Source organism: Apodemus sylvaticus, chromosome X (genome assembly GCF_947179515.1).
Source record: "Apodemus sylvaticus chromosome X, mApoSyl1.1, whole genome shotgun sequence".
NCBI lineage: Eukaryota > Metazoa > Chordata > Mammalia > Rodentia > Muridae > Apodemus > Apodemus sylvaticus.
The window spans coordinates 12,700,327-12,720,578 of NC_067495.1; the positions used below are offsets into that span (position 1 = coordinate 12,700,327).

A 20,252-nucleotide genomic window follows, 5' to 3' on the forward strand; every position below is an offset into this window, starting at 1 on the left:
CTCAGACACTCCAGAAAAGGGTGTCAGATCTCTTTACGGATGTTGTGAGCCACCATGTGGATGCTGGGATTTGAACTCATGACCTTTGGAAGAACAGTCGGTGCTCTTACCCGCTGAGCCATCTCTCCAGCCCTCAATAATATCTTTTAAGAGTCATATCAAGCAGGACAGTGGTGGGGCACACCTGTAATCCCAGTACTTGGGAGGCAGAGGCAGGTGGATTTCTGAGTTCGAGGCCAGCCTGGTCTACAGAGTGAGTTCCAGGACAGCCAGGGCTACACAGAGAAACCCTGTCTTGAAAAAACAAGCAAACAAAAAAACAAAAAGAGTCATATCAAGAGGACCTAATCGTCTTGATACCAAAACCAGATAAAGAAACTACAAAAGGAAAATAAAGAACAGAAAACTACAGAGCAATCTGATGAACATAGATGCAAACAGGGAGCTGTGCTGATATCTTGGCCTGTTTTACTACGGAGGACAGTTCGGATATCCATGTCTGTGCTTCAGCCTGGGGACCACACTGATTTGAGTGGCCTGCACTGCCATCTGAGGCAATGGTGACAGGGTGTACTGGTAGTGAGAGCCATGTCTGTGGTTTTACTACAGCCAGGGTCTGTATTGATGTCTGTGACCCATGTTATCACTGAAGACCATGCAGAGATTTGTGGTCTGTGCTGCCACCTGAGCCCATGTTGGCGTTGTTGTTGCAGGATGGGCCTTGTCTTGGTCTGTGGTCCTACTGCAGCTTGGGGCCATGTTCCTGGTCTGTGCTGTCGTCAGAAACTTTGTGAATGCCCATGCTCTGTGCTTCTGTTGTGACGAGCAGGAAGGCTACTTTTGCTGTGATACTGATGATGCACAGCTGCAGATGATACTGCAGATGCACAGCTAAGGCAGAAGGCCATGGAAGGCTTCTGTGACAGCCCGTATCCCAACTCTCCCAAAAGTATTAGCCTAGATAGGAAGGACTCAGTTTTACCCAGGAGGCAGGCCAGAGTCTGACCATGCTCCAGTGAGTACAGAGATAACACAAATGGGACTTAGTTTTATTTTCTAATTTTTATTTATTATTTTTATTTTAACTTGTTTTCACAGGGAGGTCACAAAGTCGGGTAGGGGACAGACAAGGAAGGACTGGGAAGTGTGATGAGGGTGTATGATGTGAAATTCTCATCAGGGAGTCAATAAAAATGTTATGTTAAAAAATCCTAAGAAAATGCTTACAAAGTGACTCCAGGAACCCATGGAGAAGAACACATTATGCCCAAGTGGGCTTCAGTCCCCAAAGGCAAACATAAATAAATCAGCCAACGGTATACAGCATACAAACAAACTTGAGGACAGAAAAACAGGAATCATTTCAGTAAATGCTGAAAACGCATTTGACAAAGTTCAACATGTTTTTGTGATAAACGCTCTGGAGACTATAGAAATACATGGAAATATGTCAAAATAATAATGGCTACACACAATAAATCTATAGCCAACATTATATTAAATATAGATACACTGAACACTTCCTCTGAAATCAGGAACAGATGTCCACTCTCCCCTATCTTATTTGATTAAGTATCAAAGTCTTAGATAAGAGAGACCTAAAAGGGACAATAGGAAGGGGAAAGCCGCACTAGCCTGACTTCTTTTTTGAGACAGGCTCTTAAAGAGTTCTGGCTGGCCTGGGCCTGTTGTGTACAGCAGGCTGGCTTCGCACTCATGGAGATCTGCCTACTTTTGTCTCCTGAGTGCTAGGATCAAAGGTGTGTGCTGCTACACCTAGCACATTTCCTGATAGCCCCAGTTCTAGCCGCATTTACCACAATCATTCAGTTCTGGGATGTTTTGATTCTTTTCAGTGTGTGCCACGGGTGGACAAGTTAGGTATTTTTACCGGTGGCCCAGATCTAAGTTAAATACCATATATATATAAGGGATGATTTAGGAACAATTGTGTCTAAGGCTCTGACTTTTCTTCTCCAACCATTAAGCAGAAAAAAGGTTCAGGATTCTCAACAATAACCTTTTTTTTAAAAATAAAAATAAAAGAATATAATCACGTATGGCAAAAGCAGAGAAACTGCATGAGTCAGAAATACCTTTTAACCTACACAAAGTTCTGGGCCTAAAGTGACTAGCTTTTTTGGAAATTGGAACTAACCCATCCTATTCGTGGGTAGAAGTCCCTCTTTCTCTTTAGTGCATCATCAGCTCAGGGACATTCCTGGAGGTCTTCCCTGGATCAAGGACGAAACAGACGTCCCAACTAGAGTTGCTAATGGGAACAGCAGTTAGTTTCCCTTCCTCTGACACACTACTAGCCATAATTAAATTCTAAGGAGGAAAGGTCTCATTTGGATCAGTTTTGGAGGTTCTCAGTCATGACCTAAGTAATCTGTTTTCTTTTGGTTTTTCGAGACACAGTTTCTCTATGTAATTAGGGCTGTCCTGGAAGACAGTATGTAAACTGTAGACCAGGCTGGCCTGGAACTCAGAAATCCGCCTGCTTCTGCTTTCCAAGTGCTGGAATTACAGGTGTGTGCCACCACAGCCCGGCTGCCTTTATCTTTCAAAGGTCAAAATAAGTGCTAGCAGCCCCATCCTGAGCAAGACTCCTTTAGCACATGGGCATGTGAGCTGGAGAGGTGCTCAGTGCGTAAGAGTGCTTCCTGCGCTTCCAGAGGCCCCAAGCTTGCTCCCTAGCACCCACACAGAGCAGCCTGCCAGTCTGTAACTTCAACTCCAGGGCGGCTCAACACTCACAGCCTGCGAGCATTTGTATTCCCAATGACATATTCATTCATTCATTCTCTCTCTCTCTCTCTCTCTGGAAGCATTTGTATTCATAATCATACACACACAAAACAACAACAACAAAATACAGTAAACCTTTAAAAAAAATACGGGCCTTTAAAGGCCATTCAAAATCCAAACTCAGAAGTTGAGATGCAGCAGTGCAGACTTTATAGTGTTTGTCTGGGGACAGACTTCATAGTTTTTATGTTCCAAGGGTGAGCTATGTATTTTTTTTTTTCGAGACAGGGTTTCTCTGCATAGCCCTGGCTGTCCTGGAACTCACTCTGTAGACCAGGCTGGCCTCGAACTCATCAGAGATCCGCCTGCCTCTGCCTCCCAGAGTGCTGGGATTACAGGCGTGCGCCACCACCGCCCGGCGAGCTATGTATTGAATGGGTAATTTAACTTGTCCTGCACCCTCAGCAGGGAAATGAGGCTAAGAAATGAAGTGTTTCCACTTTGGTTATCTCAGTTACCACCCAAATTTACTGTTTACATACTGGTTTTGATTTCACCCTTCCACGATTTAAAATGGTTTTTATTACACTCTAAATTTTGGCAAATAGTCTGCTCTATCTAGTCACGCCCCCATCCCTGCATCTCAAAGGAGGACAGAACAATTATCTCCCATCTTCTCCCTGGCATCTGTTGTAGATTGCACAAAAGGAGTGACAGCCTGAGTGATGGTCCATGTGTCAGTCTTCATCTGAGTCTCCCGGGCCCATGTACTGGCAGATGGCATCGTAGTGGAGCTCCACCACCCGATTCTCTCTCCCAAGCTGGACCAAAGCGCGACTCTGTGCTATGTCCCAGCTCAGAAGAAGCCCCACCTGAGGAAGGATGACGGGGCAGAGTGAGCAAGGGCAGCCCAGATCCTCAGCGCTGGCACTTCACTCTCAGTTCCAGACATGGGCTTACCTTTCCAGCATGTGGTCCCAGCACCACCATCACACGGTGGCCTTCTCCCTTGGGAATCAGGGTCTCCAGCATGTCTTCTCTCACAGCTACAGATGAGGGAGAGGGGAATGAAGTCCACAGCAAAGGCCAGCCTGGCCAGATCCTGTCAGGAGTGCCTTTGCTAATACTTAGAACTACTCTTATACCCTGCTGATAGATGGAGTCCCACTCTACCCATTTCACAGGTGAGAAAACAAAGGAGTAGGTCACAGAAATAAGCATCATACAGGAGCATTTTCCTACAGAAACTATGTACTGGGTATGTTCTCAGCCTGCCCTGCAGCGCAAGCTCAGTACACTTCTTCCTGTAAAGGCAATAGTTTTGACAGGGACAAACTGTCATGTTAATCTAACATGAAAAATGCATAGGGTTTAGGTTTTCTCTCTCAAGAAGTATCTGCTCTGAAGAGGATGCTGGGTCTGTACTTTTACCTCCCGCCTCTTTCTCTTTTTTTAAAGACTTATTTGCTGTATGTGAGTACACTGTAGCTGTCTTCAGACACCAGAAGAGGGCATCTGATCTCATTACGGATGGTTGTGAGCCACCATGTGGTTGCTGGGATTTGAACTCAGGACTTTTGGAAGAGCAGTCAGTGCTCTTAGCCCCTGAGTCATCTCTCCAGGCCTCTGAATTGTTTAAGCATCTTTTAAAAACAGGATCCTTCTTTCTTCTTAAAAGTGTTTTTTTAGATTTCTTTCTTTTATGTGAATGAGTGTTCTGCTTGCAATGCTATGTGTGTAGCATCATGTGTGTGCCTGCTGTTCACAGATGTCAGAAGAGGGCGTCAGATCCTCTGAAACTGGAGTTACAGCTATGAGCTGCCATGTGGATGCTGGGAATTAAACTTGAATCCTCTGGAAAAGTAGCCAGTGCTCTTAGCCACTGAGCCATTGCTCCAGCTCCTCAAATAGTCCCTTTCTTTATCATCCTCTAAGATGGGAAGATCCCAGGTATCTATCCCTCAGACTTACCTTCCAGAACTCGGCCTTCATCCGTCCGACACACACAAGTGTCTGGGCTCAGGACATCTTCAATTGTCATCTAGAGAGATGAATAGAAGTAAGATCTTAGAAGGTTAAAGGGTCCAGTCCCGGGTGGGAAGGGGCCTCTGGTTGTGTGGGCCATACCTTGGTGTTATAATAGCGGCCACCCTTGTATACTTTGTCAATGAACCGTACACGCAGGTCCCTGTGCAACCAGTGCTTGTTTCCAGGGGCTGCTTTCTCAATCTTGGGTACAGGTCCATCGTGTCTGTGGAGAAAGCCAAAACCTGGCTTAGCTTTTTGTCACACCCATGTTACAGCTGGCCTGTCTTTAAAAGTCATGCTGTAAAACCTGCCCGTACTGCTGTTCCCAGTTCCTTCTATGCCCTGCTTTGCCTTGAAGTTTTCCCTGACTGCTCGAGCCACCCTATACCATGCAAGGCCAGTGGACCAGCTCCTACCGGTTGGGAGAGTGTTTCCGCTTCTTCTCTGAATCCTTGTGCCTCCTCTTTGAGTCTTCCTGATTTTGTAAGGCCTGCAATGACGAAGCTGTTCCGGTTGCTCTGTTCTGCGCCTCTGTGGAAGTTTTGCTCACGTGGCCTTTTCACAGGGGTATAGGGACAGTAAGAAGAAAGCCTCACTCTGTTACTGACATTTTGATCCAAGGGTCATTGTCCTCCTGGCAAAGGCCCCATTCCCTATCCATCTCCTTCAAGAAGTCCCTCTCAACCACCTGGCCCACAGCAAAGACAGCAGAGTCAACTGTCTAGTGTTCACAAGAGTGGAAGAAGAGCTGCAGGCCCCTCCAAGCTGTCCTTCCCACAGCCACCATTGCTCTGCTTGCCTCTCCTTGCTCATACCCTAACCCTAGCCTCATATTTAGTGAAGAGGAGACTACCACTCTCAATACATGAGGATCTCTTGGGGGTAGAGACTGGATTCCATATCCATTTCTTACTGCTCAGAGAGGATGAAGATGCGTGGTTATTAGATCAAACTCTTCTCAATTAAACTGAACAAACTAGGCTGAGGGTATGGCTCCTTTTTAGAATCCGATTAGCACTGTCAAGGCTCTGGGTTCTAATCTCAGCACCACCAAACAAAAAGTAAATAAACTACTCTTGTTCCTTCACATCCCTGATCTCTGACTGGAAGTCATACAGTGCTCTTTCTTTCTCCTTACAGATCTGGAGAGCCTGCCTGTCCCCATGCTTTTCTAAGTCTCTAGCTCTAAGAGACTCACCTGGCTTCGAGGTGTGGCTATCAAACTCCTGCTGGGAAACAGGCCGCAGGCAATACTCACTAACATTCACAATGTGGTTCCTTGCTGCCAACCGAACCATGGCCCGTACGTTGTCAGGATCAAGGCCTTCTACCTAAGGTGGTATGGAAGGAGGGAGGAAGAAGGCAGAGGGTGAATGGCCTACTGCTGCTAGGCCTAAAATATCTAGCACTTACCTCCACCAGGCTTGGGCTCTCTCTCTCTGAACATGCTGTGATTTTTGCATTTGTTCCCCCAGAATAGGAGTTCTCCTAGGTAGCCGTGGCTGGCCTATAACTCATAGATCCACTAGTCTTTGAGTGCTGTGATTGAACGTGTATATCACTATGCCCAAGCATACACTGTGACTTTTGGTGATTAGGACCAGGCATGGCTCGTTTTTGTTTTTGTTTTTTTTTTCCTCTCCAAAACCATGACTCCTGAGATGTGGGATCAGGTATATATTCCTGTGTTTCCCTTAGCAAAACATAAAATGAAGACTTGCGTGTCCATGTGGGTATACAGGCACATATCTGCTGCTTGTGTGGTGTGCACATATGTATGGAGGATAGATGTTGACAGCAGGTATCTTCCTTAAATGCTTATTACCTAATGCTTTTTCCTTTTATTGAAACTATGTAGATGTAGATAGCCCAGGCTGGCCTGGAACTCACTCTATTAGCAGGATGTCTTCAGAGTTACAGAGATCTACCTGCCTTTGCCTTTTTAGTGCTGGGATTAAAGGTGGGGACCACCTTATGTCTTTGAAATGTTTATTTATGTGTGACTGTGTTTTTGCCTGCATGCATGTGTTCATACACCATGTCATGTGTATGCCTGGTGTCTGCTGAGTCCAGAAGAAGGTGTTAGATCTCCCGGGACTGGACAGATGTCAGCTGCATGCAGTGTTGGTGCTGGAAACTGAACCCAGGTCCTTTGGAAGAGCAGCAAGTACTGTTCACTGCTGAGCCATCTCTCCATCCCCAGCACCTCTCTTTTGAGATGGTGGAGCTGGAGCGCACGGATTCAGCTATGCTGGCTGGCTAATGCACCCAGAGACTCACCCCAGTCTCTCCTCCCCGGCCCTGGTGGATGCTTGGCTTTTCTGTGGTGCTGGGGTCCAGACTCACGTCCTCATGCTTGCCTGCTAGTCAGGCACTTCACACACTGAGACATCTCCCAGGCTGTCACTGTCTGCAAGACAGGGTCTAGGACAGACTAATATTTGTCATGTGTCCCAGGCTGGCCTTAAACTTGCAGCAATGCTCCTGTTGTAGTTTCTTAGGTACTGGGTTTGCACACCTGCTTCCGCTTTAATACTTAAGTTTCGTGGAAGTCGTGGGATATGGTACTTTCTCCCTTCTACTTGAGAAGTGAGGCTGACAAAGGCCTTGCAGCCGCCACCCTTTCCTGGATTTCTCATGGGTTTGTGTAGGAAGCGCTTTCCCACTGAGCTATCTCCTCTGCCCTCTGCCCCTTGCCTTTTTTTTTTTTTTTTTTTTTTTTTTTTTTTGGTTTTTTGGATTTGTTTTTTTCGAGACAGGGTTTTTCTGTATAGCCCTGGCTGTCCTGGAGCTCACTCTGTAGACCAGGCTTGGCCTTGAACTCAGAAATCCGCCTCTCAAGTGAAAGAAATCTGCTTCTCAAGTGCTGGGATTAAAGGCATGCGCCGCCACCACCACCACCTGGCTGCCCCTTGCTTTTTGAACATGGGTTTTGCTAAATACCTGAGGTTGGCTTTGAACTGACTGTGATTTTATTTTTCTGTTATGTGCCTCTTCCTACTAGCATTTTTATTTTCCTTTAGACAACTGCTAGGCTGCCTTTGAATTTCCTAAGTATCCCAAGCAGCTCTTGACTTTGTGGTCTCCCAGCTTCAGTGTCTGGAGTGGTAGGATCACAGGCATGTACATGACACCTGGTAGCCTTTCCTAGCCACCATCCTTCCTCCCTCCAGTTAACCTTCCCTGTTACCTGACACAGATTCAGGAATCTGTTGCTTCTTACCTTCCCATAGAGGCCCCGGTAGCAGCCAGAAAGGACAACCACAGCTCCTCCATGCACCAGCCCCTGAGGTTGGCCTTCCTTATCCTTCTCGCGATCCCCATCCGGTCTTGTGTGGTGAGAGGCAGTAGAGGCCAAGGTCTGAGCCTCCACCAGGCTGGCACCCAGCCCCAAACACTTTGGTCTTACAGAGTTCACTCTGGGCTTCACTACCCTGCAGAGAAAAATAGGTTTGTGGGAGAATAAGTCTCCAACGCAAGCCTTCTAGCATCCAAACCCACCTCAGAAATACTTGGTTTAATTGATTTACTTGTGTATGCCTGTGCACTATGACACACGTGAAGATCGGAGGACTGCTTTGGGGTGGGTCTATTCTCTTTCAGCCCCCCACCCTTCGCCAAATAGAAATTTCATTTAGTATAACTAAATTAACTTACCCCATATACTTTTATTACTCCTACCTACAAGTGCCAAGTTAGGTTTGTATTAACAAATATACTAATATCTTTACAGAAGAAATCATATAATATGTACACAGAGCAAGGGGACAGTAAATAATGTTCAGTATCAATCACAGTCATATTTGGCTTACCAAATGACTTAGGAATTCTTTGGGATTTACAAGTGCAGAGGGATTTTGCTTTCGGTTCTAGGGATGGAAGACCTTTTACATGCTAGGCAAGCCTGTAACGCTGGGCTCCGCAGCAGCGCAACAAAAGGATTCTAAGTCTATAAAATAAGAGTCCAGCTGTTTATTTCTGCTAGTGTGCTTCCTGAGTCTAATCATTTCATCCCCGCAATAAGCTGTGAGGTCAGTCACTTGCCTTTTTCAGGTGAGGAAATTGATCCACAAAGAGGACCTTAGTGTTTTGAAGGCAAATCTAAGATCATTTGCTTTTTGGTTTGTTCTTTTGGAATAACAAGGCTTGAACCCACGGTCTGTGGAAACCAGTTTGAAACAGTAGTGGCTGACTACTGAACTGGTGAGGTTGATAGTGTCCTCCCTCACCACCTAGAAGGTTTTAGATTAAGTGTAACTACAGAGGTCTTATTTATACCCATTGTCCCCCCATACGCCCCACCAAACTCACTGACTGAAAGTACTGCCGATGCCCTTGCCGGGTTTCCATCCCATGCCCCGCAACATGGCGAGCCCATAGGCCTCCACAGGGACTGCCTCATAGTTGGCCTCCTCTGGCACCTAGGTCAGGCAGGAGAAGACAGTCAGGTATTGCTTGGGACAAGCCTTCTGTCTGCAGTGTATCTGCTGCCTGCCACTCACAGGTGACTTTTTCCAGCCATGGCCCCTGAATAGACAGTTCACATGACAGTTTTCATTTCTTATCACTTGTCACTCTGCTCCTCCACCCCCGAGTCTTTCTGTATTTTATGCTATGTGTCTGAATGGTTTGCTTACATGCATGTATGCCCATGACGTATGTTGTGCTCGGTTTCAGTGGAGGTCAGAAGTGAGCATTTGGTGCCTTGGAATTGGAGATATGGATGCTTGTAAACCAGGCAGGTGCTGGGATTGAACGCAGGCTCTCTGCATGAGCAAGAGCTCTTAACTCTGAGCCACTGCTCTACTGCCCCTTCTCCCCCACTTTGTTTGAGACAGGCTCTCACTTTGTAGCCCTGGCTGTCCAGGAACTCTCTATGCTGACCAGACCAGGCTGGCCTTGAACTCAGAGATCAGTCTACCCCTGTCACCTAAGTGCTGGTATTAAAGACACAGACCACCACACCCAACTTCAACAAATATTCACATGCTTTCAAAAAAAATTTAAAAGACCTATTCTGTGGAAAGTGCTATTTCATTTAGGTGCTGAGGATAAGGAACTAATAAAATGGAAAACCTCTATTGGGACTTATATTCTAGTTGTCAAGACATACAATAAATCAAATTCTGAAAACATGATACATTGAGTGGTGACACATTTAAAAATAAAGTGGCACTGTCAAGTAGGCCTGGCTATGTATGAGGTGAAGGAGGAGTCTGCCTTAAACCCAAGAATTTGAAAGCAGCTTGGGCAACATGCTAGGACTCCCCGCCCCCCAATCTCAAAACCGAACCCAACCCCCAAAAATACCTGGCTAAGGGAATTCAAAGGGAGATGGGAGGCATGAGCATGACATTTCAGATAAATAATCTGAAATTTCAGACAATCAGATAAATAATAAAAAAAAGAAGAATGGCCGAGGATATGAGAAGACCACCCCAAACAGACTGGGCTGTAAAAACAAAGGCCATTCTCGCAAGGTGGGAGCAGCTTATCTCTGTGAGCTCGAGGCCAGCCTGAGCTACACAGTGAAACCTGTCTCAAAACACAAATAACAAAAACAGGCCTGCAGTAAGGTGAGACTTTATATGTATGGTTACAACCATGAAAACCAACAGGAAAGGTAGAAGCAGAGATGGAAAGAAATTAATGAGCAGAACTGGAAAAGAGTTATGGGACCAAGAGTCACATGGGAGCTCCAGGAGAGACCCATGAGAGACTCAGTCCAGATACTGCCTCTGCCCAGGGTGCTACTAATGAGGAGGACTAAGAAGCCACCTGCCGGCCTCTGGAGCTACAGAAGCAGAGATGATGAGGTTGAGCTCACAGGCTATGTGCAGAATGGGAAATAAAAAGGGAAACCAAGGATTGGCTCCAAGGGTTTTAAGCTGAGTGGTCTGAGATGTAGAGTGTGTGGAGGCTTGGAGATGGGGAATTAGAGAAATGAGGTCAAGGCTGGAACAGGATAAAATGAAGTATGGGCAAGAAGTATAGCTCAGTAACAGGCATTTTAACACAGGGGAGGTCCTGGGTGCCAATGAAAGCATGGAAAAGGAAAAAATGAGTTGTATTGTTTTTTAAGGGAGACAGAGTAGGATGCAGTTTGCACACCTTTAGTTCCACCACTTGGGACGCAGAGGCAGGCAGATCCCTGTGAGTCTGAGGCCAGCCTGGTCTACATAGAAATTCAGGACAGTCAGGGATACAACAAGACCCTATCTCAAAAAAGTGGGGCAGACCACAAAACCTGATAAGAGTGTAGGCATGAAGTTCAAGGCCATTTTTGGTTAACAGAGTGAATTCAGGGCTAGCTTAGACTACTGAAACTGTCTCAAAAAGAAGAAACCAAAGCATAGCAGAAGACCCAGACTAGCTCAGCTGAAAAGAGGATGCATCACAGAAATTTTATGAATAAAAGCTAAAACACTAGCCGGGCATGGTAGCACATATCTTTAATCCCAGCACTCAGAAGATAGAGGGAAGTGGATCTCTGTGAGTCTGACATCAGCCTGCTCTACATAAGTGAGTCCAGGATGGCCAAAGGAGCTCTGTTACAGAGAAATGCCATGCTAAAAGGAAAAAATAAAAAGCTAAGAAGCTGAGCTCCAACCCTTCCATAAACACCCTTTCCAGCTCGTCTGCTGTCATTTCTTCATTTCTTTCAGATTGCTCAGCACGCTGCAAGTTGCCTCAGATTATCACGTACAGTGAGTTCCCATAAGTGTCCTTTCTTGGGCCGTTGCTGCCATTAGAGTACCCAATCTGAACCTTCCTCTCTCACTCAACCCTACCTATCCTTCCAGGCCCCACTCCAGCCACTCCTATGCATGTGTGTGTCCTTGCGACCACTATCCCGAATTAGGCTTCCTTCCTAGTCATTTTTGGTCAGGGCAGACAAAGGGGATCCTGTTATAACCCTTGTCTGCTCAAGACATCCTCTTAGCTCTCACTTCACTCACACTAAAAGACAGAAGTTTGCCCTGTGGCTCAGAAGGCCCACTCTGCCTTCATCCACTGCCCAAGCCCTCATCATTCACTCCAACACACTAATCGACTTCCTTAGTGCTCCTCAAGCACCACAGGCTAAAATCAAAACAAAGAAGGAAAGAGGAAACAGACAAATGTGACTCCAAACGGTGCATACCCTCATGGCATTTGTATTTCCAGTCTCCTCTGCTGTCCATCTCATTCAGATAACCCCAGAATTCAAGTATGTTTTAAAAACACCCTACTGTCTATTTTGTTAATGTTTCTAATAAGGATGGAAGAAGGAAAGGCTAGCTGGCAGGGCTTTGGGACACGCACACACACACTTTTCCTGCTATGTGCAAGGAGGCCAGGCAGACAGAGTAAAGGGAATAGTGTAGGAGAGAGGCAAAGGGACAGCTCACTGTCTCAGCCTGAGGTTCGCTGTCTGTTCCTTCCCCACTGGGAGGACATCCTTTCTGGATCATGGGGATAGTGAGCGTGGGGTCAACACCTGCATTCTCCCTCTCCTCCAGAGACTTCTTGGATTCTAAGGAAGAATGGGAGGGATCAATGAGGCCATACCCTATCCTTCCAACATCTTCCCCTTCTATCTGCACTGGGGCAGAGCAAAAAGGAAGGTTTCACTCACCCTCAATGAGTTCCTTCACAGCCAGGGACAACACACTGTCTGACGTCAACACAGTGCTAGTTTCTGAGGATGGTTTAGAGTTCTTGGACAGAGGTTGCCTACGAGAGCCATTCTGGATCAATGGGATAACCAGTTCCTTGGGGACTTCTGGAGGGTTCACACTGATGTGGAGAAAGAAAAAAAGGTTGGGAAAGTAGACATATTAGAAAGTAGAAATATCAAACAGGCAGTGGTGATGCATGCCTTTGATCCCAGCAGCACTCAGGAGGCAGAAGCAGGAGGATCTCTGAGTTCAAGGCCAGCATGGTCTACAGGGTGAGTTCCATGACAGCTAGGATACAGAGAAACCCTGTCTTGACACCCGCTCCAAAGAAAGTATAAATATCAAGAAAGAAAGAAGGAAAGAAACAAATAAAATAAATTTCAATGACAAGAAAGAAAGATAGATCAATGCCCAGTCCTATGGACCATGTTCTACAAGTTACTATTCACAGGTCCACTCATATTTTTTCTTTCTTTCTTTCTTTTTTTTATTTTTTTTTATTTTTTTTATTTTTTGAGACAGGGTTTCTCTGTGTAGCTCTGGCTGTCCTGGAACTCACTCTGTAGACCAGACTGGTCTCAAACTCAGAAATCCGCCTGCCTCTGCCTCCCAAGTGCTGGGATTACAGGCGTGCGCCACCACTGCCAGGCCCACTCATGTTTTTTTGAGACATCTCATGAAGTAGCTCAGGGTGGTCTTATAAACTCTCAGTCAACCTGATGCAACCTCCTAGTGCTGGAATTACAACCATGTATCATTTCTCTTCCTGCCCACCAGCTTTAATTCCCTTGAGGGAATCATTCTTAGGCCTTCAACCACAATAACCTACACATCACCACCTTTAGTCCAGATTCTCCCCAGTTCCAGGCCTGTAAAATGCCTTTTAGAATTCCCCAACTTAGGACTTTCGGACCTTCTTAATTATGCTGACGACGGCCTCCCCAAACTTGAATTTGCCTCGTTCTCCAGATTGAAGAGGCTCCCACCATTTCAGTTAAGACAGGAAGAATCCTATCATTTTCCCTCCTTTCCCTTGCTCAAAACGCACTCGTCCTCAAGTCCCAACGACTTTTCCTCTGAGGAATCTATACCTCTGGTTCTCAGGCCCCATCTCACCCACCTAATAAACCTCCCTCTTCTTGCCCTTAAATTACTAGTTTCTTCCTGTTTTTTAAATATAGGCTCTCGAATTGCCCAGGATAGCGTTCAATTCTTGATCCTCCTGCGCCAGCCTCCCAGGTCTTATAGACATTTGTCACCACTCCTGGTTACCTCCATAAATTTCCCGAGGCAGTGTTTCAGGCTTTCCAGGCCTCTGTCACCAGGACAAACAACTCTTACTCTGCCCTCCTGCTTAAGCCCATTTCACCAATTTCCAAAACGTGAAAGACCCGGCGTTTCACCTCTGCAGCTCCCTCCCTTCCACGGTCGCCAAGAAATCTTTCTTTTCTGGGGCCTGTCCTTCGCCGTCTCCGAGGTCTACCAGTCGCCTCCGGACAGACGTGCGAGTGAACCCGAAGGAAATTGGAGCCGTTGGCGGGGCAGCCGGCGGCGGACTCTCACGGCCCGCCATCCTTGCCAGAGTCCCGTGCGAGCGCTCTGCTTGCTGGGAAGTTTAGCTCAAGTCCTTAGGGATTGGCTCAGAAACGCAAGAACCTATCCCAGAATGCAACGCCACAAAGACAAAGTGCCTTGAAGCCGTGGGAAACAGGAATCAGGGCTTGGAAACTCGGACGTCATAGGAACGTGCCGAATCAAGCACTCTGGGAAATGTAGTTCTCAGTGATTTAGCTGCTGCGGAAGATTGAATACTTTATTACTAGGTATTTAACCGTTAGGAATTCAGTTCTAGAGTACCCTATACCCTCTTCCGACATTCTTAGACACCATGCACGCACGTGATGCACGTACATAAATTCAGGCAAAATGTTTGTATACACAAAACAAAATAAATCAATCTTGTGTTTGACAAGCACATTATGTGCTTTCACAATGTGATCCTTACTAATGTAGAAAGTGTCATAAGGTGAAAAATCAGGATTGTACCAGGGATGTAGTTCAGTTTGCAGTGTTAATAATTTAACTTAGGGCCTCGCCTAGGCAAGCACTGTACCATTAAGCTATATTTAATTTCTTTTTTCTCCCCCATCCCCCAGTTTCTTATGCCTTCCTGTAAAATGCTTTTGTTACATATGGACTCCACGTTGCAGTTTTCTAACCCTTTTGAGCTTTTGGATACGGCAGTGTCTTCTTGTCTTTGGCTTAAAGGACCAGGACCTTCTGGGTTAGAGCCTCTTTGCCTGGCTCAGTTGCCCTTTTCCCACCCAGAGAAAGCAGGATGGCTGTTGGCAGTTGGCAGTTGGCATTAACAAAAGGTGGCTGTATGTGTGTTGGGGGGGGGGCACTATCAGAATAACTACTCTTTGAAATTCCTCCTTCCCACCTTTGTAGACAGGATCTCATTATAAGATCTGAGTGGCCTAGAACTCACAGAAATTTGCCTGCCTCTGCCTTCCAAGTGCATGGATTAAAGGTATGCGCCACCATACTCAGCCCCTACATATTTTTGACTGAGAAAACATTAGATATTTTCCATAACAGTATTATAAATTATCCAAAACAGGAATTTGATATTTGTGTAATGCTGTTTCTTTTTAATAACCGAGCCACACTCCTAGCCCTGGGTAGAATTCAGTTAATTAAGCTATTGTACATTTTTCCTTCCAGGATCCAGTTTGATATCTCCTACACTGCAATATAATTGTATGCCTCCTTTGTCTTCTGTAGTCTTTAGCGGTAGGTTTTTAGTCTTTGTCTTTACTGACTCAGTTATTTTGGAGAACATAATGCCAACATGGGTTGTTGTGTTAACTTTTCATAATTAGTCTGAGGCAATAAATTTGGAACAACAATTTTTAAGAGTACTTGTTGCTCTTGCATGGTACTAGGTTCAATTTCAGGTATCCTCATGTTGTTTCACAACCATCCTAATTCCAGTTCTAGAGATCAATTGTCCTCTTTGGAATGCTACCAGCACCAGACACATACATGGTGCCCATGCACATACTATTCATACATATAAAATTAAATTTAAAAAGAATTTCATCGATGATATGTCCTTCTTAGCATGAATCAGTGTTATGATGATGTTTATATGTCTTACTACTTTTTTCTGTATTAAAAAAAATCCTTTTTAGCCGGACGGTGGTGGTGCACACCTGTAATCCCAGCACTCTGGGAGGCAGAGACAGGCAGATTTCTGAGTTCGAGGCTAGCCTGGTCTACAGAGTGAGTTCCAGGACAGCCAGGGCTACACAGAGAAACCCTGTCTCGAAAAAAACAAATCCCCCCCCCCCAAAACACTACAAAACAAAACAAAAAACCCTTTTTGGAGACAGGGTCTTTTTTAGCCTAGGCTGACCTTGAACTCAATATGTAGCGGAGGATTATCTTGAACTCTCAGTTCTCCTGCCCCCATCTCCTGAGTACTGAAATTATAGGTGTGCATTACCAGGCCTGAATCCTGAATTATTTTTTTAGCAGTTTCTAATTAGCTTTATATATTTGCCCAAGATTGCAAACATATCTGAACACTACACTCCCTAAACATGTACAATTATTATATAACAACTACAACCAAAATTAAATTAACCTTATTTTAAAAGGTCTTGTTTTGATCTTGACTCTAAAAATAATCACCTTTTTTGTTTTGCTTTTAGATAAGTTTTTCTATGTACGTGGATGTCCTGGAATTCACTATGTATACTAGGCTGGGCTCAAACTCACAGAGTGCTATAATCACTTTTTTGAAATCACTTTTTTTAACACATAAAAATTTCAATATTTTATTTAATTATTCAGTATGGTGATTTGAATAATAATGGCCCCCATAGGCTCATATATTTGAATGTTTAGTAATCAAGAGATGGCACTACTTAAGAAGGACTAGGAGGTGTGGTCCTATTGGGGTAGATGTGGCTTTGTTGGAAGAAGTATGTCACTGGTTTCAAATGCTCAAGCCAGGCCTAGGGTCTCTGTCTGCCAGCTGCCTGCAGATCTAGATGTAGAACTCTTGTATTTCTCCATGTATGCTCACATGCCATCACGATCCCTGCCGTGATGACCATATAAGCACGCTCCAATTAAATGCTTTCCTTTATTAAGAGTTGCCTTGGTCATGGTGTCTCTTCACAGCAATAGAATGCAGACCAAGATATTCAGTAAAATTAAAATATGTTTTCAGCCAGTAGTATATATACTATGAATAATGAAAATTTTGAGACCTCTTTTTCCAGCATAAGTTATTGGCATTTGAAAAACTTAATTTAGGACTAGGAATATTGTTGCGGAATATGTATTCACACTATGAACTCCAAGATTGAATTGTGCCCTTAACACACACTTTTAATCCCTCTGGCTGAAATATAGATATGCTCTTAGTATATACCTTTAATAGAAAACAATGAAAGTAAAGTTAGTTTGTAGAAGGATGCACTAAAGTTTGAAAGTGATGTCTGATTTAGTGGCAGACAAAGTGACAAATCAAAGAAAGAGTTCTCAGAATAGGGTATGCCCAACTCTCATGAGATGAGAGAAGAGAACCTACTTAAAAGAGTAGTGCAAAGAGGGGAGGAGGTATGGGATGTGGAACAGAGAGTGGACAGGGGTTGGTGGGGTAGGGAATAAAATATGGAGTGTGTAAAACTAATTAATAGAAAATATTTTTTAAAAAGAGACCAGTGCAGAGAGGCAGAGAGAGAGAGGGAGAGAGGGGGGAGAGAGAGAGAGAGAGAGAGAGAGAGAGAGAGAGAGAGAGGGAGAGGGAGGAGAGGGAGAGGAAGGAGAGGGAGAGGAGGGAGAGGGAGAGGAGGGAGAGGGAGAGGAGGGAGAGGGAGGAGAGGGAGAGGAGGGAGAGGGAGAGGAGGGAGAGGGAGAGGAGGGAGAGGGAGAGGAGGGAGAGGGAGAGGAGGGAGAGGGAGAGGGAGAGGGAGACACAGGTGAAGACAGAACAAGCCAGAGAATGAAAAGGAACCAGAAGATTAGAACTGATTGCCAGAGTTAGTTTGAGACCAAGCAAAGCAACTCAGGAGAAGCCCAGCGACGCCAGGTTGAATCAGTCAGCTTACAGATGAGTTTTGAGTCAGAACAGTTGAATTGGACCAGCTAGCCAGAGATCAGAAAGAGCTTACTCAGCAGTAATTCTCGGAGGCCGAAAACAATTTAGACCTAGATTAGATTGTATGGAGACTGGAAGCTTCCAGGGCTAGGTTTACTTTAGCAGATGGAGGCAGTAAACCATGGAGACAACAATTACATCAGGCAAATAAAAGTTGCATTTTTGCCAGGCGGTGGTGGCGCACGCCTGTAATCCCAGCACTCTGGGAGGCAGAGGCAGGCAGATTTCTGAGTTCGAGGCCAGCCTGGTCTACAGAGTGAGTTCCAGGACAGCCAGGGCTATACAGAGAAACCCTGTCTCAAAGAAAACCAAAAAAAAAAAAAAAAAAAGTTGCATATTTTTTTGGTTCTTTTGGATTTGGTTTTTCCAAATCCAAATACATGTAAACATGAAACAAATGAATAAAATATGAAAAATAAATTTCATCTAATTATATGTAGAGTGAATAACTGTGTAGTAACATGTTTTGTGTGTCAAGTTGACACAAGCTAGAGTCATCAGAGAGGAAAAAGTCTCAGTTGAGGAAATGCTTCTATGAGATCCAGCTATAGTGCATTTTCTCATTTAGTTATCAATAGGGGAGGGCCTAGCCTATTGTGGGTGGTGCCATCCCTGGCCTGGTGGTCCTGGGTGCTGTAAGAAAGCAGGCTGAGAACCAGGTGGTGGGGGGGGGGGGGCACGCCTGTAATCCCAGCACTCTGGGAGCCTGAGGCAGGCAGATTTCTGAGTTTGAGGCCAGCCTGGTCTACAGAGTGAGTTCCAGGACAGCCAGGGCTACACAGAGAAACCCTGTCTCAAAAAAAAACCAAATCCAAAAAACAAAAGCAAACAAGACAGAAAGACAGAAAGAAGGCTGAGCAGGCCACAGGGAAGCAATTGCTAAGCAGGATCCTCCATGGCCTCTGCATCAGCTCCTGCCTCCAGGTTCCTGCCCTGTGTGAGGTCCTGTCCTGACTTCCTTCAGTGATGAACAGTGATGTGGAAGTGTAAGACAAACATATCCTTTCCTTCCCAACTTGCTTTTTGGTCATGATGTTTCATTGAAGCAATAAAACCTTGACTATGACGTGTCAAGCATGCAATAGAAAAATATCCATAAAGCTATAGGAAAAAGAATTTTTCAGACCACAAACTCTCAGTGTGCCTAAGGTCTTTAGGTGCTTTCATCGCCACACTGGTTAACTAGGGTTGCTTACGTGAGTGAGCACAGGCCAGTGGTGTTTACTTGAGCAAGGGCAGTTTATAGCAGCTACAGCACTGAGGGATAAAACACCCACCAATCATTAGCTGCCTATAGTCCCCAAGGAAGGATAGGGCTTACTGTGCTCTTCCCCCATCCGAGATGGGTTGATGAGTTGTTTTGTGCACGTGAGTTCATGAGTACAACAGCTGTTGGCCTTTAGTCTAAGCTCTGCCCCACAGTTACTTGGCAACAGCCTGACTATAAAAGGAGCTGCTTGGGCAGGGTGGAGGTGGTGCACGCCTGTAATCCCAGCACTCTGGCAGGCAGAGACAGGCAGATTTCTGAGTTCGAGGCCAGCCTGGTCTACAAAGTGAGTTCCAGGACAGCCAGGGCTATACAGAGAAACCCTGTGTTGAAAAAACCAAATAAATAAATAAATAAAAATAAATATACAAATATCTAATAAGTAGTTTCACAACATGTTCATTCAGTAAACACATCAGCGAGTAGCTTCCTACCCCTCAGGATCTATATGGTCCCTGAACATAGGAGCACGTACACTGCAATTGGATTTTTGTTTAATAACTTATGGCCTCTGGGAGCAGTATTATCTATTAATGCAGAGTACATGCCCTTAAATTATTTAAAAAAAAAAAACAACAAAAACCCCCTGTTTTTAATTGGCTTATGTGGGTGTCTTAGTTAGGGTTTTACTGCTGTGAACAGACACCATGACCAAGGCAACTCTTATAAGGACAACATTTAATCGGGGCTGGCTTACAGGTTCAGAGATTCAGTCCATCATCATCATGGCAGGAAATTGGCAGCATCCAGGCATACATGGTGCAGGAGGAGCTGAGAGTTCTACATCTTGATCAGAAGGCAGCCAGGAAGAGAGTCAATTCCACACTTGCCAGAACCTGAGTATAGGCGACCTCAAAGCTTTCCTAAACAGTGACATAATTCTTCCAACAAAGCCACACCTCCTCCAATGAGGACAACCTTCCTAATGGAGCTACTCCCTATGGCCAAACATTCAAATGCATGAATCTATGTGGGTCAAACCTATTCAAACCACCACAGTGCATTGATGGGAATGAGGTAACATATCTGGTTTTTTGTATGTGCGGTTCTGAGACAGGGTCACCATATATATATCAGACTGGCACTTACTAAGCATTGAAAACCCTTCTGCCTGACTTTCCTGAGTGGTGGGATTATAATAAACTAAGCTATTATCTTCCTTTTAATTTATCTATTTTAAGATTTATTTCTTTAGCTAGGCTTTTGTAGTTATTTTGCTATCAATAATACAGGTTCTGGCTACACAACTTAGATGGCTGATTTAGAACTTGTCATTCCCCTGCCTTGGAGCCTCTTTTGAAGCTGGGATTACAGGTGTGTCCCACTGTGCCTGGTTATTTTGTTGTTGTTGTTTGTTTGGGGATTTTTT

General features: G+C 45.0%; 1 protein-coding gene across 1 annotated transcript; it reads right to left on the reverse strand.

The window, feature by feature from the left end:
- Positions 1-1,043: 1,043 nt before the first annotated feature.
- Gpkow (G-patch domain and KOW motifs) lies at positions 1,044-14,150 on the reverse strand. The gene is made up of 11 exons (XM_052170913.1): positions 13,844-14,150; positions 12,398-12,558; positions 12,171-12,295; positions 9,091-9,200; positions 8,003-8,213; positions 5,978-6,110; positions 5,196-5,334; positions 4,879-5,002; positions 4,723-4,792; positions 3,712-3,797; positions 1,044-3,623 (listed from the first exon to the last, which is right to left on the reverse strand). The coding sequence occupies exons 1-11, from the start codon at positions 14,011-14,013 to the stop codon at positions 3,489-3,491; spliced, it is 1,464 nt and encodes a 487-aa protein (XP_052026873.1). The 5' UTR covers positions 14,014-14,150; the 3' UTR covers positions 1,044-3,488.
- Between the last annotated feature and the right edge of the window lie 6,102 nt (positions 14,151-20,252).